The 22,160-nt window shown below is 41.2% G+C and overlaps 1 protein-coding gene across 2 annotated transcripts; it reads left to right on the forward strand.

Moving 5' to 3' along the window:
• Positions 1 to 2,840: 2,840 nt before the first annotated feature.
• On the forward strand, positions 2,841 to 20,199 carry tfap2c (transcription factor AP-2 gamma (activating enhancer binding protein 2 gamma)). 2 transcript variants are annotated; one of them, XM_086087734.1, is made up of 8 exons: positions 2,841 to 3,281; positions 4,225 to 4,746; positions 5,974 to 6,025; positions 8,474 to 8,545; positions 10,406 to 10,628; positions 14,004 to 14,122; positions 15,631 to 15,772; positions 17,712 to 20,199. In XM_086087734.1, the coding sequence occupies exons 1-8, from the start codon at positions 3,234 to 3,236 to the stop codon at positions 18,001 to 18,003; spliced, it is 1,470 nt and encodes a 489-aa protein (XP_085943860.1). In that variant the 5' UTR covers positions 2,841 to 3,233; the 3' UTR covers positions 18,004 to 20,199. The 2 variants fall into 2 exon arrangements, with proteins under 2 accessions (XP_085943860.1, XP_085943861.1); XM_086087735.1 differs by lacking the exon at positions 8,474 to 8,545.
• Positions 20,200 to 22,160: the final 1,961 nt, after the last annotated feature.

Below are 22,160 nucleotides of genomic sequence, written 5' to 3' on the forward strand. Positions count from 1 at the left end.
GTCACGATCCAGCCACTAGAGGTCAGCAGATGACTTTTTATTCTCCAGCTGCCGCACTAAGGGGACGCATTCAGCCTGTTTTGATGTCAAGTGGGTCAGACCAGTAAAATGATAAAATAGTTGATTTCGTTAAACCTGGCACCTCCAGAATATGCACTTTTCAGGAGAACTTCATGTTGGCATTTAATTATTTCAGCCAATTAAACAATAAAAAAAACAATTATTATCCAATGAAACAAGAAAATAAATACATTATTATCTAGATACTTTTACATCCTAAATTAATGGAATGCAAATTTGATTGTTGTTTTTTTTTGTACAAATCTTAGTTCAATGAAATGCAACTTCTTGTTTGTATTTAATTATATTCTCTGTGCCTTTGCTAGTCGTTGCATATTGTATATTTGCATTTTGAACTTAAGTACAAGTATATAATTGTATTACATTTTAATTTAACATAGCAATAAAAAGGGAACTACTAAATCCACATTAACCTAAAAAGAACCATTCTCAGAATCTTTCAGTTTAGGCCTACAATTTCCACTATAAGCTAACTAAAATTGTTACGACCGCCCCCCTCCCCCCCACACACAGGTTTTTTTTTGTTTGTTTTTTTAAACACTGCTTTTGCCCCTGAAGTCATTTACAGCGCAATTAGTCAATTCCGTATGAATAATACGGCAGTTTTTCGAGTTCAAGAGGTAAGATTCTTTTCTCTCGTGGACATCCAATAGCCGAGCTTCGTGACAACACTTTGATGTGTTCATTAATTACAGCCAAAGTATTTGCAAGATCAGATAACAGGAGCAGTTAAAACAAAAAAACAAAAAAAAAAACGTTTTTTGAAAGCGGATTCTTTGCGTCACCCTGAGGCAATGCGGCCTTTTGAGGGGGTTGGAATGATCTCATCTTGAAATGTCCCTGCGAGATATTTAACCCCATATAATACAGACTAATTTGTCCTGATTAATAATAGAAAAATAATGACGAGAATATTAATGGTTAGTCACTATAAATAAATAAAAATATTTCTGACTGTCCGTCATCATTTACAAGCTTCCTAATTGGTAATGAATCGAATGCGCTTCATCCTAAAAAGAAAAAAAACGAATATCACAGACACTCGTATAACGACAGATTTAAATGGAGGCTATATAGGCTATATACTGATCAATGTTTTGGATTTGCTCAGGTGTGTTGTGCTCGTGCGCGGCGCATGCGCATTGCGCGCGAGCAGGTGAAAGAACGCGCCGCATGCATTGTGAAGAGAAACTATAGCGTGTGTTTCACTCACTGGCCGGGACAGGAGCCTTGCAGATGTCTGTGCTGGAGACTCGGATAGACTGGAGGGTGAGTGAGTATCATATACGTCCAATTATTACTATGCACATTTAAAATGGCTTATTCATTTCAAAATCGTATTTGAACTCAACGGAGCTGGTTATGAGCGTGTGTTGTAGCATATAGTTGTCGGGGTTGTTTAAAATAAGTATGAATTAATCAAATACAATGACTTCGCTATATAGTAACGATGCTCTTGTGAAATGGTTGCGTTAATTTCAAGCAATTCATTTTAATGTGCAACAGCCATTAAAGTCAGCACCGGTCAGGATCGCATAAAAAGCCTAAAAAATATATAATAATAATAAATAAAAAAAAAAATATATATATATATATATATAAATATATATATATAATTTAAAATGTATCCACGTGAATTTCATATAATAGCTCAGCTTTAACTGATTTTGCATTGTATTACTTGATTTGATTAATACTCACTAATTGAATCAACAAATTATGCATATAGGCCGACTGATAAAAAAATATATATATTAATGTGACATTTTTATGAGTAGGCTATTTTGTTTCCACCTGACATCCGCAGAACCGTCCGCGTTTCAAAATGTCGTTAAAGGCCACACACGCACGCGCGCACACACACACAACGGGGACGAAAGCGTGAGGCCAAGAGTGATTAACTGCCTCTTAAATCGCTCCTCTGTTCAATCTGACGTAAAAAAAAAACCGAAACATATTTGAATCAGCAAAGTTAATCTGGAGCATTTTTGCTGTTCGCATGCACGGTTGCGCGCATGCGTGGGTCCGCTGTAAAGACCACATCGGATTTTCTCTCAACATCGTGCTTCAAGCGTGCTCATGTCGGACCTTGCTGAGCTCCACCAAAAAAAAAAATGCAAATGAGCTCATGCAAGAAGGAGTTTCTTTGGGATTGGTGCATGCATGCTTCGCCCCCCCCCCCCCCCCCCCCCCCGGGCGCATCGCAGGCTCTTAACCACCACTGAGAAAAGTATTTAACAACACCAGGATCGCTCATTATTTAATTGAGCCTTTCAAACTGACGATTTGTGTGATTTTTGCAGGAATTCAATAAATTGCACACATATGCGCATTTGACAATATTGAATGAGTAGCCTACAGTAACTCGAAAAGCTCCGGATAATTATGGCTAATATGAAATTGAAAAACAATTTGTCGTATACAGTAAAACCCTTAATAAAAAAAAACACACCCTTAATATAAAATGGTGCATGAAAAATATTTCCAATTGTGCAACACAAGTTAAAAATGGCAGTTCTAAAAGTTGTCCTGTTGTAATAAATGTGAAATAAAACAAATCAAAAGGGAGAGAGAGACACAAAAGTTATTCATCTGTATTTCTGCCTTGCTTCTGCTTTGACAACGTCCAGACGCACAGCTTTCCGATTGGCCCTCCTTTTCAGCCAATCAACGTCGCTCCCTCGAGTTTTCTTTCCTGGTGACGCGAGTCATTGGGGCAACGCCCACCCGGAACGACCGAGCAGACTTTTGGCGAGCTGTAAAGGCAGCCTGTGCCTGTGCCTGTGCCTGTTCCTGTTCCTGCTGCGCGTCTGCGCTCTTTTCGTCCATCAGAGGGAGTCAAGTTTCTTCTATTAAACGCGCAGCCGAGCTCGGGTTGCTCAACAGACGCGACTCGCCACCGCCAAGACCACAAGAGAAATCTTCATTTTCTCTCCATTTTTTTTTTTTTACCGGCTTACGGTGGAACAGACGCCGGTTGGCGGGCGGGCGGATCGTGCTCGGGCCACTTTTTTTCCCGGATCTTCCCCACCAAACTGGATTAACTCCAAGCAGCCTTTTTTCGCTTTTGTGTGCGTGTTTTTATTTTTATTCTATTATTGTTGTTGTTGTCTTTCCGGGGGGTGACCAACACTTTTCCCCCGGGGGTCACCATGTTGTGGAAATTAGCAGACAACGTCAAGTATGAGGATGATTGCGAGGTGAGTTCGGTCGGGCATAATTCGGGTGACGCACAGAATTTCAATAAAACGAAAACAATCGTAAAAGTGTCAAATTTGAGGGTATACGCCCTTAAAACTGCCGGGTGAAAAATCGGGTCACTTCCAAGTCACACAACTTTGGGTTGTTTTATACAAAACAACTTATTTGGGGTGGGAGATAACAAAAATGGGTTGTTCCGTTCAAATCAACTCGGCATGGTCGGTCCGAACTTTGACCCAAATTGGGTTGATTTTGACCCAGCAGTTAAGAGTGTAGGCTAAACTAACTTTTCATATTAAAGTCGTTTTTAACCATTTATCGAGCCACTCAAGTCAGTCAGTCCAGCACATAAAGCAAGCAAATAATACATTTAATGATTATACTGTATGGTTTTTTTTCTCCAAACATATGGTTTATATTGCATTAGTGATTTAAAATACATGTTGTAGAACTTAAATAAAATGGCTGTTGGGCCAGGCACGTATGATGAAAAAGGATCAATAAAATAATGATAAATAAATAAATAAATAACAAAAGACAGAGAATTATACCAAACCCTTTAAACCCATTTAGGTAAAAATTCCTCCTGGTTTTGCCATAATGATTCTTTTATAAACACCAAGTGACAGCTGAAAGAGTAAGTAAAAAAACAAACAAACAAACAAAAAAAAAACATTAAATATTGTGAATATTGAAAACAGTGTCCTCAAACGTTTGCTCTGTGTATTTTGAGTAAAAGAAGAAGAAAATCACGTGACATCTTTTTGGGATCAGCTCATATTTGGAAAAAAAAAAAAGCTAACTTTTTGGTGTTGGTTGATAAAGGGAAACAAAACAAAATAGGACACTGCATTTCGTTTTTTGGATAATCCAAACCATTTGAATGGTGAAATCCCCAAATGACCAATTGCCCCCCTTCCCCACCCATCCTCCTTTCTCCAGGATCGACACGACGGCAGCAGCAATGGCAACCCGCGTCTGCCCCACCTGCCGGCGGTCAGCCAGCACCTGTACAGCACGCCTCCCTCCCTGTCGCACTCGGCCAGCTCGGACTTCCAGCCGCCCTACTTCCCGCCCCCCTACCAGCCCATCGCCTACCCGCAGTCCGGCGACCCTTACTCGCACCTGGGCGACCCCTTCAGCATCAACTCGCTGCACCAGTCGCCGGCGTCCAACCAGCAGCAGCAGCAGCAGCAGCAGCATTCGCCGTGGCCGGGGCGCCAGGGTCAGGAGGGGCTGGCGGCCCACTGCAGGAGCAGCCTGGCCGGGCAGATCCTCGGCTTGGAGGGGGGCGGGGGAGGAGGAGGAGGAGGAGGAGGAGGAGGAGGCTCGTCCGGCCTGAGGAGGGAAGGCTTCCGCCGGCCGGAGCTGCTGGCCCCGCACGCCCACGGCATCGAGGCGTCGGTGATCGGGGAGGGCATGGCCATGCACGACATGCAGGGCCACGGCATGGACGACGTGCAGGTGCGTGCCACGACCACCGCGAGCGATTATTGTTCCAATTCAAGGGGCCTCAAAATCTTTGTAATACCAACACAACACTTTTAAGTTATTTCCACTCCATTTTCAACATGAACGTACTTTTTAAAAGTCTCACACAAAATGGTTACCTTTTCTCCGTCTGCATATATGTTTTGACACCCCTGATATATATATATATATATATATAGCCATGGAAAATGGGATTTTTCGTCACCTTGCACCCTGGAAATTAAAGTTAAATAAGCAAAAAAATAAGTGTGATTTAATTTATTATTATTGTTAAAATACATTTGATTGAGTTTATTATATTTTCCAGGGTGCAAGATGGCAAAAGGTCAAGTTTTTCCACAGGGTATAATCATTTCCTGTTTGCCTATTCTAGATTGTGTGGCCCTCCATATATTTAAATGATCATCATAATCAGACCCAAATTTCTTGCTTGTTTTGTAAAAAGTAGTGTTTGTCCATTTTTATTTTTATGTATTTATTTTTTTACTAAAATTGTGTTATTTTTGACCATACCATTTTAAGGGTGTGCATCCTTATACTTTATTCACCTTCTTGGGTGAACTCCAAATTTCAACCCCCCCCCCAAAGTTATTTTAAGTTGGGCAATTCAAATAAATATTTCCAGTTTTATTTTCAGTTTGGCTGTTGTGAAAATTGGCGGGAAAATTTCACAACAAGGAAATAAGAGTTTAGGCCTACAGAACTCATTGTTTGTCCCCCAACAGAAAGATAGAAATAAAAACAACTCAGCAAATTGCTTATTTTGTTGCACTATCTATCATTGGTGCCATAAATATTCAACTATGCATTTTTTGAGAATCAGCACTAAAACACTTCAAACAAATCAGCTGCGTGGCTTTGTTTACTGTTATTGCGATGTTCCTATCAAATAAGCGAATAAATTGCAAATTGGAACGTGATCCAACGACTTTATGAAAACTTCTGCCTTTGGGGCGATAATACTGCTTTTGTTTTGAATGACACGCTCGTAAATAAAATGATCCGGATGTAATATTTTGTTGCTTTATTTAGCTAGCGCGGAAATGTTACGTAGCAGCTGACTTGGACGATCACATTTTGTTAAGCCTACCAAAAATAAAGCATAAGGCCTGACTCGGCCCGCAGGCTATTACAAAAAAGAAAAAAAAAGAAAAAGCATACCTTCTTGTTTTTATTTCTAATTCTGTTCTTTTTTATCAGCACTTGGATGACCATGGTATAATCATGGCAGATCAGACGGTCATCAAAAAAGGTGAGTTTCCAACTTAAAATCGTTTCACACTACTCCCGTTGAGTCATACGTGAAGATTCGCACCATCACTTGCAATGACAAGCAACTGCTGCTTTCGTTTGTGTGTGACGCGCGTATTCCGAGTAGGCCACAATATGTACAGTACATTCCTGTATGATCCTCCATGATCCTCCGTACCTGCGAGATGCACTTAGCTAAGCTCCATGTGATCCCGTTGTGGGGAAGGTGCTTGAAAAAAAAAAAAAAAACGCCCAGTGGGTGAAAGGAAAGCGTAAAAAAATGAAAGTATGTGGCTCGTCTTTTGAGTCGATCGGCGCCCCGGCGGGACCTTGGCGTACGGGATGATCCCGCTTTGGGCTCGTCGGGTGTGTGTGGGGGGGGGGGGGGGGGGGGCGCGGCAGCGGGCTCGCATGTGAAGGACAGTTTAGTAATTTGTTGGGACACGAACTGTTTTGATTAAGGATCTTAATTCCTAAATGTTTTGTCATCAGGAGTCCATTAAACGGGCTTTGAGTCAGAGAAACTGCGTGTTGACTAATAGCACATCTAATCATAGACTTACGTGCAGGGAGAAAGATGGATGAGTTGCGTAATGTTTGTTGCTGTTCTTTTATGCTTCTATTTCTTTTCTTGCGTTCGCCACACGCCTTATGTCAAGCACATACAAAAATCATATTTCTAACCTTGTTTTTGTTGTTGTTTGTTTCCGGGGTAAAGCAAAAATTAAAAAAAACATTTGCTGTGTTTTTTTTTTTTTTTTTTTTTACTAGTGGTGTTCCGATCGATCGTGAAAGTTTGTGATCGGAATATGTCGATCAATAGCATTCTTTGACCAAAAATAAATAAATAAATCACTGCAGCTTGTAATTCGCAGCCTGCAGCCAACTCGGGACAAGCCTGCCCTCCCTTATCAATAATCTTTAAAAAAAAAAAAAATCGGATTCATCAATGAATAATAATAATAAAACAGATGAATTGATTATCCAAATAATCTTTAGTGAGCAGATCTAAATTGAAAAACATGATCGCAATCGGTATTGGCCAATCGCACATTGGATGATCTTATCGGAATCGGCAACCCAAAACGCTGATCAGGACATCACTAGTGACTTTTTCACTCGTGACGGGAAAATGAAGCTTCATGAAGCACTTGCGATTGTTTAGTTTAAAGATGCCATGGAAATTGATTACTTTCTTCTTCAAACCAGGAGTGCCATCTAGAGGAGTAAAAACATATCACAAGTGCTTCATGAAGCTTCATTTGTCAATCACTACTTACATTTTTAAGTTTGGGTTATTTTTTTGTTGTCAAATGCGGGAAAGCCAATTTTCACATCATCAAACTTAAAATATTTTGATGAATTGCCCGACTATTCGTTGCTGTCGCATAATGGTATTTTCACTTAAAGACAAAAATAATTTTGCTAGCCGCGCTTGTCGCACTTGGGCCAAACCTCTTCCGAAAATTTGCAATATTTGCAAACAATCACGGCTGTGGGGAAATAATTATGTACGCACTCTCCTTCCACTTTAATTTTATGGCCTGTAAAGTTGTTCAAACTTGAGCTACGGACTGTTGAAAAAAGATCAATGACATCACTGAATAACTCATTCGCTCCCAGCCATTTTCAATGAAGCAACCCCCTTCCCTCCCTGCTGTTTTACTGGATTTTGACAGATTTTGCTAGGTCCACAGAATATTCAGTTCGATTGCTATAAAGACATGGAACCTACCAAAAAAAGAAGATTAGAGTATTTTTTCATCGGGGGGAAAAAAAGTATATTTGTATCTGTTTTCGTTTTGCAGCATTAGAATGTATCAAATTTTCATCATTATTCACAAAACTGTTGAAAACACTGGGGAAAAGAGCTTGTTGCAACATGGGCCTGGTTGGTCTCTTATACTCTGCTGCCACCTGCTGGCCGTTTTTTGTAATAACTACCATTGCTTTAAGCGACCTCTGTATGCTCTAGCATACAAAAACATAAAAACGTATAAATACGTTTTTGGAACCATGGAAATATTTAAAATAGAACATTTTTATACGTGTTTGGGAGCAAACGAGTTCATAGACTTGGACTCGACTTTCATTACATCGTCAGCTCCAAAAGATTTTCAATTAGTTAGTAGACTAGTCAACTTATGGTTAACTTATATTTCAGACTGAATAATCCCAGATTTCCATGTTGCATTTGTTTTCATGTTTCATATGTTCATGATTGGCTTTTGTAGAGGGGCTAAGATGACATATGGATCTCAAACACCTTTTGAAAGATCTAAAGCAAAAAAAAAAAAAAAAAAAAAAGGCCTTTGCTTTTCTCGCCAGAAAGCTCTGCTGACTCATCACGTCCCGTTCCCACGCTCAAGGGCACGCTGTGGGCAAAGTAGGCTTCCCCCGAGCAGGCAGGCAGGCAGCACATGTGTGACTCTTGTGATTTCTGTCTCAGTCTTAGGACTGCGAGGGGCCAGGAGCCTCGATCGCGTACAGAGGACTTGTTATCAGGGCGGCATCCTTGCTGGTGAGGATTGTCGCCTGGCTTTTTCTTGTCTTTGTTAGTGTGCTGTGTTGTGGTGGTTGTTTGTCCAGTGACTGTCAGTGCTTATACTTTTCCTCGTAGATCTTCAAGGATAGCTAAGTCGGAAAACTGGCTGCCTGTTATGTACTGTACACGTTCGTGGGCGACGGCTTACTGGCTTTTAAATTGGCGCTCGATATCTATATCTCTTATTGGGGTGATTTAGAGTTTCTAATTGTGTAGAATTTACATTTAGTAGGATAACCGACACTGACCGACGTATTGAAGCAAACTTTGTAATGTAACACAAACAAAATGACCATAATCCCTTCTTTGGCCATTTTTGTGGAGTGTTTTGTCGATACTGTCGGCCCCCAAAAGCTATTGCGAATTACAGAATGTATATTATAACAGAAAATTACACAAATATTGTTTATATTTATAGCCTAGTTAGTCACAAACATATTTGAGGTTATTTAAAAAAAGACTATTTAGTCTGAATATTATTATAAAAAAAAAAAAAGGGAAAATAGTGACAAATATGCAAGAACCTATCATCGTTCAGTTTTGGTTATGAACAAATCCTTTTGAAGTAGAAGCCTTGACACAAGTGGTTTACGTCTGGTCAGCCAATTTTTGTATACTCAAAATTACCCAAAATAACCCAACTATGGGTCAAAAATGGACCCATCCTCTACTTGGGTCGATTTGACCCAACCTTGAATCAAGAATTGTGTCTTTCGGTGTAAAACAACTCATAAATATTGGTCAGATCATTTACTTGGTCATTTTGTATAAAACAAGCCAGAAAGTTGGGTGAAATTGACCCATAAAGTGGATCAGTCCATTTTTTTTATCCATAATTGGGTTAATTTTGCCCCAATTGTTTTTAGAGTGTAGAATATGTTCCTCTTAGTTAATTTACCACTTTAACCACTTCATGACAATATGTACAAAAGTGCCATAAACCTTGTTAATGTAATTTGTGTGCCAAGTTTTTGGAGTGAGGGAAGAATCTGAATATTTGATTAATTACAAATAATTTAAGTCTCCTGTTGAAACTATTTAAAATAGAGCATTAAAATTGGCATATTGTCGGCCATGTTGGTGGAGTGGAGAAAGACGCAAACATTTTTTTAATCTGTTCCTAAATTTGAGTAAAAATACAGATATTATGGTACATTTGATTAAAATATCAAAGTTCAAGAGTAACATTAAAACATTTGTCAAAGAAAATATTTTAATGGCGAAATGTCCCATTTGCCACAAATAGTCAGCCATTTTAGTGGAGTGGGGTTCGTCTCAACATATTGGAGGTATTCTGTTCTTCAATTTGATTTAAGAAATCATATCCTATAATTGAAAATAATTTAAAAAAAAAAAAATTAAAATAAGGGGAGGGGGGGGGTGTCATTGACCACGTATTAAGAAATGTAAAAATACTGTATTAGCAATAGCATTTTTACAGCAACTCGTTGGTCACGTTTGAATGTTGTGACTGTGAGCTCAAACTAACTTTGCACTTAAAAGGTTGAATTTTTGCTCCTAAAATTCATGGATTAAAAAAAAGTTAAATTTTTTTATAGTCAAATATATAATTTTTTAAGCCACGTTTGTAGAATGTGCTAATGCAAGATTTGCCTTTTTTTGTGAGGTTTGAGAATTCCCACTTAAATTTGGGAGACCTTATTTAGTTATAAACCAGTCCAAATCACAAAGTAGTCTGATTCATAACTTTTTGTGCCACTTTCTTACTCAATCCACGTTGCGGCGCATGATCAACGTGGCTTTGATGAAGAACAAAATGTTACGACTGACTCATCTTCAGTTTCTCGCTCACATCCAACCTCCTCCCCTTCTCAGGGCCCGTGACTCTCCCCAAAGGCAACACGCTGGGCCTCCCCTTCCAGAAGGAGTCCCTGCTCGGCATGGTGTCCAACCCCACCGAGGTCTTCTGCTCCGTGCCGGGTCGCCTCTCACTGCTGAGCTCCACCTCCAAGTACAAGGTGACGGTGGCCGAGGTCCAGAGGCGACTCTCGCCGCCCGAGTGCCTCAACGCGTCGCTGCTGGGAGGAGTTTTACGCAGGTCAGAGCGGAAATAAGTCTACATTAAATTTTTGTTGTTATACAAAAACAAATTGCATATATTTGGTTTGACAGAATTACACTTGCTAGAGGACCAAGTATAGAGCCCTGAGGCACACCAAAGTGAACCATTTATCCATTTTCTCATAGCGCTTGTCCTCATTTAGTTTATCCCTGCAGACAGTTAAACACAGATGACATATAGACAAACAAGTTGTACGTGTTTGTAGTTTAAGAGGAACATGGAAAGTCCAAACATTGAAGGCTCGATCCGAGATTCCAACACAGAAATTTATCGACTGTCAAGTCGTCAACGAAAACTAAAACAAAAACAAAAAATTCGTCAACACACATTTTTCACCGGACTAAAACGAGACTAGACTAAAACCCTTATTAATAAACAATAACTGGGACTAAATCAGTATGCATTTTTGTCGGCAAGTGAAGATGAGACCACAATGTACTTCACTTAATAACAACTAGACTCAAATCTATGGACATTTTAGTTCATAAACAAAAACGAGACGAAAATGATATGTTTTTGTAAAATCTTGTCTCTGCTAATCTGTCACTGTGACACACATTAGCACACCCCCTTCACATCTGCAGCTAACAAGTGCACGGTTAAAAAAAAGTCAATTATAGTTGTAACGTAACATTAATCCAGCAGCTATAACATCACAACAATCATGCTAATCCGACCGCTAACTAACGCTGGCTAACTGACTAGCACTTGTTGATATTCTGTAATTGTGTGTCAAGTTGTTATAGTTTTAGATCTGAAATGTTCAACATTATCTTCTGACAAAAAAAGATACAGGGGTAACATGATTGTCCTGACTAAAACTAGACTAAAACGCTGACAGTGTTTGGTGACTAAAACTAGATGAATGAAATTATGTTTTTTTGGACTCAAATGCTAGATTTATAGTCGACTAAAAATGGACGAAATAAAAACGGGATGAGGTTGACTATGTTAAAAAGTAACACGTGTGTTTGACTAATTTTAAAAATTCTAATTAACACTACTTGCTAGTGGACCAAGTATAGAGCCCTGAGGCACACCAAAGTGAACGCCATCCATCGATTCATCCATTTTCCATAGCGTTTGTCCTCATTTAGTTGAATCCCTGCGGACAGTCAATCACAAGGAACGTACTGTATGGACAGACAAGTTTTTGTGGTCTGAGATGGAAAATGGAAGGCCCACACATGAAGGCTCGATCCGAGATTCGAACCCAGAAATCCATCCACTGTCAAAGCATGACTTGAGATACAAGAGTTACAAGCGTGGTCACAATTTAAACACAAAATAAACTTGTATATCAAGGCATATGTGGTTTGTAGTGAATTTTCTTCAGAGGGATACCTCACCGCAGATACGAACCACAATGAGCTGGGTAGGAAGTGTGTGTGTGTGTGTGTGTGTGCACAGACACCCCTGACAGGAGATTTTGTGCTTGTCGCGCACGTTTGCTGCTTCCCATGTGCCCGGCGTTATTGCTGACACACACACACACACACACACACGCGCACCAATTCACAAGCATGTTTAAGTAGGTCATATAGCACGAGGAGGGGGCTCGCTAGCGAAGGGGCGCGAGGGCTGCGCACACACCAAAGATGTTGCCCGTCTCACAGGGAGAACCTGGACCGCCACTCATGCAGAAAGCGCGTCGCGGGGAGTTGCGTTATGTGTGCAGACGACACCTCATTGCCGATGTTGCCACTCAATTGTCTCGTGACCTTTTCACTTAACAAAAGCGCGAGTTCATCTCATTTATATGTAAGCACGTGGACGGGACGGCAAGTTCCACAGGTTATTTCCAGTCCTGTATGTATTCTTTTTTTTTTTTTTAATTAAATGCTTGGAACCAGTCCAGGCACGTCTGTCTTCACAGCTCGATGCTTGCATGTTTTGTTTTGGGTTTTTTTCCGGGTGCTTTAGGTTCTTCCCACATTCCAAAAACATTCATGCTAGCCTAATTGAAGACTAAATTCTCAGTATGACAAGTCCAGGGAGTACCCTGCTTCTTGCCAAAATTTAGATGGCATGGACTCCTGTAAACCCACTTAGAATAAGCCCTATAGAAAATGGATGGATGGATGACATTTGGTTTGGTGTACCTCAGGGCTCAATACTTGGTCCCCTATAAATAAATAAAGACATAGTGTAATTCAGTCAAACCAACAGAAAAATTGCTCTTGCTCTGTCAATTTTTACTAGGGGTGTCAGGCGATTAATTTTTTTTTATTGTAATTAATCGCATGACTTCAATAGTTAACTCACAATTAATCGCAAATTTTATATCTGTTCTGTACAATATTTTTTCATTTAAGTTTTCATACTCTTGTTAACATAAACATGGAAAAATGTTAAACTAAAATAAATATGGCTGCATATTTTAGCCACTGGTACAGTAATTTCATAATTCATAAAATTGAGATAAAATATAGATGTGCTGTACTATTAAAAAAAATGAGTGTGATATTGATTTGTGTTGAGGTCATTTTTCTGCCACTAGATGGCATAATTGCATTTGTAAGACATTGGTAACAGCTCAGTGCATTTAAAAACAATCTTTAACATGAAGTAACTTGCGAAATTCTGTACATTTTTAAAATTGTAAAATACAACTTGACCCCAGTCTCCACAAATATATGCATTATTATTAACTGTAAATGTATTACTGCAAAATTTTTACATGGACTTGTCTCTTTTGTAGCGACTGGAATTCCCCCAGAACAAGGTTTCCAAATAAGGGGCGGTCATTAATTGTGCGTTAAAAATATTAGTGACGTTAAAGGATCTTTAAATTAACTAAAAATTAACGCACTCATTTGGACACCCCTAATTTTTACATTTCCAAGTCAAGTTGGTCAACGTAGTTTTCTGCAGAACACTAAAAAAAACGACCCTGTATTGACAATTGTTAACAGTCGGCTGTTAACGAAGGCTTGCGAGTGTTTGTGAACATAGGGAATGTTTTTTTCCTCAGGGTTCGTCGTCAAGAAAATCTGCAACCATTAAAACTGTTTGCGAACATCTGGCGAACATTTGGAACCATTTGCGACCTTGAACGTACCTTGACGAAAAACAAGCTTTACTTTAGGGGGGAATAGGTTGTCTGTGATTGGCTGACAACAAGTCCAGGATGTACTCCAGCTCACCTGCGACCATAATGAGGATGAGCACTTTCAGAAATGGACGGATGGGTTGATGGAATCCGTCCAAAGACGTTCAAGCAGAGTATTAAATGTCATGTTCATTTCCCAATGCACCGTGAAAACATTTCTCCAAACGTCAGCTTGCTGTGCTGTTGACAGTTACTGACTGTGTTGCTTTTGTGTGTGCGTATGCGGGGTGTGTCCACAGAGCCAAGTCGAAAAACGGCGGTCGCTCGTTGCGAGAAAAACTGGACAAAATTGGGCTCAACTTGCCGGCGGGAAGAAGGAAGGCGGCCAACGTGACTCTACTTACCTCACTCGTGGAAGGTGAGACGCGTCACTTTCCGTCCGCTGCGTCTCGCTCGTTGGCTGTAATTACTCTCGGGCTGGAATGTTGCTCCAATAAAGTGAGAATGTGGGAACGTCAATCTTGTGCGGCGTTAGCGTCTGAACGTCAAGCTGCAAATGTCACCCGTCGTTGACATTCGTAGCAATTGAACAATACCAACTTTATATTTCGACGCCTTCTTAAAATAATCGTCATTTTTTTCAATTTTTTTTTAGGAAACATAATTTTTTTTTTACCATTTGCATCATGAGGAGATGATTAAGTAAAAAAAAAAAATTACTTAAGCAATTCTTTTAAGAAAGTGACGATTTGCAGTATTCAAAAACATGCATGTCAGTTTCTGTATTCATACAGAAATATATAATTATACAATTCAAGCCTGTTGGCTTTTACATTAGGCGCCCTGAGGCACGCCCAAATCAGCAGTGTGGGATATACAATGGCCACTGGGACCGAACACCAAAACTTCTGCTTTCTTTTCATTGAAATTCAAAAAATTCAGTGTCAACCAGGCCTTGATTTCCTCCAGACAGGACAAAAAGTGTCTTTACTGAGAAAGAGTCCTTTTTGCTCAACGGGACGTAGCTGTGACGATCATCCGCTTAGCAGTGGAAGTAAATACCACGTTTTCTTAAGATGGAATCCAGGGGCAGCAAACACAATGGAAATAGCAGGGGCCTCACAATTGAACCCTGTGGAACACCATACAACCGTTGGGTAGAGCGGGGACTCAGACCAACCAAGGCTATTATAAAAAAAAGTTCTGTCTGCCATATTGGATCTAAACCACTCGAGAGCACCACCACCACTAATGCCCACCCGGTGCCTTAAATGGGCCAACAGAATACGGCGCTCCACCGTACTGCAGCCTCCGGCGCCATTAGCCAGAAGGATGTCGTTCAAAAAAAAACGTAGCCGAGTTGACGTCCCTAAAACCTGACCGTTCAGTTCCATGCTAAAGGGTTCAGCAAAGCTAACAGTCGACGTTCACAAGTATTTTTTTCTGCAGTTTGTCTCCAACAACTCATATGGCATCAGAGAGTCTTGACTGGTCAGCTGACACCGTTATCATCATTATCATTCAGCATTCCGTGCTCGGCCCTCGAGTCCTCCAAAACGCCTCCTTTTTTACCTCTCCGTCGTAAATGTTTGCCAGTTATATCTTAGCCCCGCAGCGATCGCGCTCGCGAGAAAACTGTTGGCCTCTTGTCTTCCTGCTGGCGTCACTTTGATTAAAAAAGTCTGATGACTGCGCGGCGAGAATGTCTGGAGGCCTGATGTTATTTCCAGACCTCGCCAGTTGAATCCGGCCTTGTTATCTCGCGCGCCCGCTCGCCAGGAGGCCCGGCTGACCTTAACAGCTTCAATACAAAAAGCGCTGCGAGCGAATGACTGATAGGCGCCCTCGTGAATTTCTTCTTCTTACCTAACGGTCCAAGGCGTTCTTTCTCATGGCACACACACGCGCGTTTCTTTTTCTCCTCAGGTGAAGCTGTTCATTTAGCCCGCGACTTCGGTTACGTGTGCGAGACGGAGTTTCCCGCCAAGGCCATCGCCGAGTACCTGGGCAGGCCGCACGTGGAACGCAACGAGGTTAACTCTCGCAAGAATATGCTCCTTGCTGCCAAGTGAGTTGTCATATTTTGTGCAGAGAAATTCTCTTTCACTAATTGTTGATGGAATTTGCGACTTCCTTAAAGTCCGACCTCTTGAGCTCCAAGACGAAGTGCTGCAATTTTCTTTTTTTGTCTGAGCTGTTGTTACAGATTGCAGTACTGTTGCAGACATTTTTATATCATTTATATTACCATGAATTAATATGAATAATAATTCATTAATATTGTCCAACAAAGCTGGCGGACTCAGTAACAGGGGTTAATTTTCACAAAGAACGCTGGGGTGACGACCGGGGCCTTCCCCCGCTGGGCCTGGGGTTCGGGGGTGTCGGCCGCCCTCCGGTGCCCCCATCTCCCCCTTCTGCCCCCGGTGTTCCGTCCTTCCACACGGCGGGGGGTGGGGTGGGCGCGGCTGCCCTCTCCGCTCCGCTGCCCGGCCCCTCTTCGGCGCCGGTGCCTGGGTGCGGGTGGTCCCCGGGGGCTGGGGGTCGGGGGTTGGGGGGCTGCCGGTTGGTCGGGGTGGGGTCGGGGGGGGGGCGGCTTTGTTGGGGGGGGGCGGTGGTGGGGGTTGCGGGGTGGGGGGTGCTGGGGGTGGGGGGTGTCTGGGGGATTGGGGGCATGGGGGCGGCTGGGGCTGGGTTGGGGTGGGTGGCGGGGGTGGATGGGGGGCGGGGGGTTGTGGGGGGGGCGGGGGTTGGGGGCCGGTGGGGTGCCTGGTGGGCCTGCAGTGCCCCGTCCTGCTGCGTTGGGCCGGGGGCGCGGGCCGGGTTGGGGCGGGGGGCGCTCCTGCTCCTGGGTTTGCTCTCCGGCCGGTGGCCCTGGTGGGGCCCGGGGGTCGTCCTTTGGCGCTGCCGCGGCCTGGGGGGCCCTGAGGTGTTGCGCTTGCTCTGTTCCGGCGGGGGTCGACGGCTCCCCTCTTTGGTGGAGATTTTCATGCATGCCAGATCCACCACACCAGCATCTACCGAAACTCAGACACAATCTGTTTCCTCCTCAGGTTATTGAATCGGTGGAGGCTGGTGTCTCGGATCTCACGCGGCTTCGTCTGTCCTTCCTTCCTTTTCTCGGTCTCTCCGTTGGTCTCTTGAGGCCTCCCTGATTTTATGTTTTTTGGATTTGTTGGGGTCTGGATGTTTCTTGGGCTGGGGAGGAGTTCTGGTGGGGGGTGTCTGGTCGGTGCTGGATTTCACCTTCCTTGGTTTTCTTCGGTCCCCTCGGGTCTCCTGGTGTTCGATTTAGGTGAACGGTATGAGTTTTTTTTTTTCTAATAGGTTTTCTGGTGAGCTAACAAACACACGTACGCACGCACGCACGCACGCACACACACATACTCACCCACACACACAAAAAAAAAAAAAAAAAATGTATGTATGTATGTATGTATATATGTATATATGTATGTATATATGTGTATATATATATATATATATATATTTAAAAAAAAAAAAAAAAAAAAAAAAAAGAGCAATGATGATGACATTTCCGAATGAACAATACTGAGCTCTATAAAAAAAAAGGAAGGAGAAGAAAAAAAAAAAGAAAAAAAAGAAAAAAAAAAAATATTGTCCAACAAAGCATGTGTGCCACCTAGTGGTGATTGGTGATATTACAACTTAAGACGACAGTAGACATCTGCATTTTCGCAGTTCGGAACCTTTCAGTTTCGGAACCCTGGACTTGTGAACTCGCAGATTTAAAAAAATATATATATTTCATATTTTGGTTTTTCTGGATTTTTTTCCACATTGCACCCTCATAGAATGTTTTTGTTTAAAAAAAAAAAAAAAATTAAGGAAAAAAACCACCACCCCATACTTTTTGTACTTTATTATTTATTTAATATAACAAATGGAGTTTTTCCAGTTTAAAAAAAAAGTCACTTTCTTGAATAATTGTGGCGCATAAAATATGTACAAAAACAAATGCGAAATGAATTGTTCACTCCCCGCAGACAAATCTGCAAGGAGTTCACCGACCTGCTCACCCAAGACCGCTCGCCGCTGGGCAACTCGCGCCCGGCGCCCATCCTGGAGCCGGGCATTCAGGGCTGCCTGACCCACTTCAGCCTCATCAGCCACGGCTTCGGCTCGCCGGCCATCTGCGCCGCCATGACCTCGCTGCAGAACTACCTGAACGAGGCCCTCAAACAAGTGGACAAGATGTACCTGGGCTCCGACACGCAGGGAGCCTCCGACGGCGGCGGCGGCAAATCCGCCGACAAACTGGACAAGCACAGGAAATGAGACGACAGCCCCCCCCCAACCCCCCGCCCATTTTCCCTGTGAACTCTGAGACCCCTGGCCGCCCTACAACCCTTACAATCTAGTATTGCCATGTGTGGCTGCGTTCGATATCACGCTATATTCACGACGTAGTGCTTTTTTTTTTATCTCCTTCACTGCCATTGACGGATATCGATGGATGTCAAAAATCCATTTGAACTGGGCTGGCAGTGAATGACATCATGAGCTGTATAGTCCACTCCATAAAAAAAATCCACAAATCGTGATTAGGAAATAGAGAAGTGTGTGAGTGAACAATTGCGAACGCAGCTTCTCCGAGAACCTGCCAGGCAACTCGGACGCTCTGACGAGGAGTGTGAGCGGTTTTTTTATCCCCCCCCCCCGTCAAGAGGACATCATTTCAAGATGAGTTGCTGTGAGCTCCCATCGCTTCCCTTCCTCCTCCCTCCTCCTCCTCCTCCTCAGTGGCGTCTGGAGGCAAATCCTCTGATTTCCTGTGTCTCGACGGACTCGCGAAAGGACAACTTTTTTTTTTTTTTTTTATGAGAAAGAGATGCAATTGCCCGTCGTTTTTTTTCCCCCCCCTGTTATTATTGCTGGTGTTTTGTTTGTATGACTGGGTGGGGAGGACTCCAGTGTTGTTTTGCGCTGTCTGAATGGGTCACACAACAGAAGCCTCGCTGATGCTATCTTGAAGGAGACATATTTTTTTATTTTGTTTGTTTCAACGAGGGGTGTCAAAATGAGTGCGTTCATTTTTGAGTTCATTTAAAGTTCCTTTAACGCCACACGTTTTTTTTTAAATGCGCGATTAAAGACCGCCCCTTTAGTTAGACTGTTCTGGGGGAATTACAGTCAAAAACAATAGACAAACTGGACGAGAATAGGAAATGTCTCAATTTGAGCAGTAATACATTTAATAATCATGCATATATTTGTGGAGAATTAGGTGAAGTTGTATTTAAAAAATAAAAAAAATGTGCAGAATTTTACAAGTTACTTCATGCTAAATATTAGATCACCGTCTTACAAATGCAATTATGCCATCTAGTGGCAGAAAAATGACCTCAACACAAATCAATAGGCCTATCACTCGTTTTTTTACAGTACAGTACATCTTTTAAATTTTAACTCAATTTTATGAATTATTATGAAATTACCATTTCAATGATGCAGCCATATTTCTATTAATCAAAAATGTTCCCCCCACTTTTATGTTAACAAGAGGATGAAAACTTAGGGGAAAGAAATTATTGTACATTTTATTGTACATTTAGAACATATATGAAATTTGCAATTTAGTTAACTATTAAGTCATGCGATTAATTACGATTACAATTTTAATCGCCCGACAACCCTAGTTTCAACGTTTTGAAACGTTTTAAAGTTCCCAGGTGTCTTCGCAACATGTGATTTGCTTTTAGCAAAATACACAGAGGTATTTGGTATTATGAAAGTAAGTTAAAAAAAAAAAGACATTTTAATTCGATTGCCCATCATGCAAACAGACACAGTTTATCGTCCACACTCAATCTGGTTGCAGCTTGAAAATGGAGGATCTTCACCCAGCCAAGCTTCCGGCAGTTTTTACGCCAATGAGCGAGCTCTCAGAAAACATGTCGAGTAATTTACTCGACAACAAAAATGTACCTGGTTGTGTTTTTTTCCACACTTGATAAGATGAAAGGCACCCAAATGTTTGTATACAATTAAAAAGTCACTTTTCCATAACGTGTCCCCTTTAAAACGTGTTGTATTTGTTACCAAATGTGTTCATCCTTTTAGTATTTGAAAAAAATAAGCAACTTAACGATGAGTTAACTCCTGCGTGTGCTTGTGTTGTGTTGTGAGCATGCAGATTTACTGTAAATATTTTTTTTTCTAATTAGACATTAAATCCCAATGCAGAATTTTAGCTACACAAGCTTGTCCCCGGATGTAAATATTTTCTAATTTATGTTGTAATTTAATGGGCTGTTTTTTTTTTTTTTTTTGTAAATAATTGCCACTTTTTTGTTCGTTTCTGGTGTGTGGTTTTTATGATGATGTGTTTTATAATAAACAGGTTAGTTTTTCTATCGAGTAGAGAAATTAGCAAGTGGGCATGATATACTTTTTGGGGGTTTTGGAAATGATGTAAAGATGACAAAAAAAGAAAAAAAATCAGCAAGGAAAATAAATTTGATTCAAGCCTGACGTTTGGCAGTGACTCGCATGTTTCTTTTCAAAGTGATTTACTGGAATGGATCAGTCACGTTTTGGACGGCGTTCTATAAATAAAAAGTCGGGGGAGAGGAACGGGAAGACATTTTTAGCTTCTTTCAGGTGTCATGTGACAGTTTCCCAGCTGAGAACCAATCATTTGTTTTTGTTTTTGATTAGAGATGTTTGGTTTGATTATCTGATGTCTGTCGTACGTTTCATTTTTACAAGGTTTCATCCCAACCGGCGGCGCCAGTTTTACAACGCGGAGCTGGCAACCTTTGACACAAGGGAGAATGACTTATTTGCACGGGCCAGCAAAGTTGCTCCGAATTCTCTGTCACATTTTGGGTCAAAGTGACCCATTTTGATCTGCTTACTTTGCTGGTCAAATGTACAGTATCTGTTTTAAAAACTTTCCCGGTCTTGTTTTTTTTTGCGGATCAAAATGACCCACGTCAAACAAGTCATATCACGAGTAAAAGTTACCATTTTAACCCTCTTGTTATATATGGCGGGTCAACCTGACCCGTTTTAATCCGCTTACATTGCGTGTCGAATTGACCTGTAATTTAAAACGGTTATGATGCGGGTAAAGTGAAAAATTTTTTTTTAAACTTCTTGTAACGTTGCAGGTCAAAATGACCCGCTTCAAATTGGACATGTTACGAGGAAAAGTTACCATTTGAGCACTTTTGTTGCATTGCAGGTCAAGCTAACCCATTTTAACCCAAATTAACTCATTTTAATCAGCTTTTGTTGTTGAGTCGAATTTGGGTGTTTTAACCCTACGTAGATTGTGGGTCGAACTGACCCATATGTTAACCCACCCAGGATGTTGCGGGTAAAAGTCACCTGTTTAAACGCTCCCTTTACGTCCGGGGTCAAATTAACCCATTTTAAACCTTTTTTTTTTGTCACGGGTCATTGTGACCCGCATTATGTTTAATGGTCATCAGCAAACAAATACAAATGTTGTTTTATTTTTATTTTTATATATACACTCTTAAAATAGTTGGGTCAAAAGTAACCCAATCATGGATAAACATTTTTTTACCAATCTACTATATTGTGCAATTTGACCCATTTTTTTGGGTTATTTTATCCAAAATGACCCAATTTTTGACCCGAAGTTAACTTAAAAAAAAAATATATATATATACCTAAAGTTGGGTCAAATTGATCCAAGTAGAAGATCTGACCCAACTTCTTGGTTTGTTTTATATATATATATATATATAAATATAGATATAAACAAAAAAAAAACTAATTTTGACCCAAAGTTAGGTCATATTGAGGATCCGACCTAACTTTGTGGGTCGTTATATACAAAATGACTATTTTTGTGCTAAACAATCCAGAACATTTAGTCAAACTAACCCAAGGGGAGGATCTAACCCAACATTCTGGGTTGTTTTATACAATATGACCCAATCTTTGACCCAAGTAGATGATCTGTCCATTTTTGACCCATAAAAGGGTTATTTTTGACCCAACTGTTTTTAGAGTGCATATTAAGATGTACAAACGGAATTTAAAAAATATGAACATGAAACTCATTTGAATAGTTTTTCTTCTCATTATTCTTTTTGCTGGCCATTGACTTTTTGTTGGTGTACCAAGAAACTTCTCATTCACTCATGCCTGTCACACATAGTGTAGTTCCACTCAACAGTCCCTGCATGTGGTAGTAGAATTTTGCTTTGGAAAAAAACAAATGTCAAAGGCGTGTTCGCCAGCCATTAGCGTTGGCAGGATGAGCCTCTCCCCCGAGAACCAGTTCAACCAGAAGTGTTGGCAATGGTGTCTCAGCGGTTGACTGCCTGTCTCGTGTTCGAGATCAGATGGTTGTGGGGAAGACGACGGCGTCGCGTCGGTATCGGCGAAAGTGTGCGTGCGTGTATGTGTGTGTGTGTGTGTGTCGGGGGGAGCAGCAGTCTTTGATGACCGGTTGA

The sequence above is a fragment of the Leptonotus elevatus genome, chromosome 10 (assembly GCF_054856555.1).
Source record: "Leptonotus elevatus isolate MCC_2025b chromosome 10, RoL_Lele_1.0, whole genome shotgun sequence".
In the NCBI taxonomy this organism is placed as follows: Eukaryota; Metazoa; Chordata; class Actinopteri; order Syngnathiformes; family Syngnathidae; genus Leptonotus; species Leptonotus elevatus.

Bases quoted from the DNA above. Each gene is read 5' to 3' on its own strand.
- tfap2c (XM_086087734.1), top strand. From the start codon at position 3,234: ATGTTGTGGAAATTAGCAGACAACGTCAAGTATGAGGATGATTGCGAG. The intron at 10,629-14,003 runs GTCAGAGCGGAA...GTGTGTCCACAG, and splicing joins CTGGGAGGAGTTTTACGCAG to AGCCAAGTCGAAAAACGGCG. The intron at 14,123-15,630 runs GTGAGACGCGTC...TTTTCTCCTCAG, and splicing joins ACTTACCTCACTCGTGGAAG to GTGAAGCTGTTCATTTAGCC.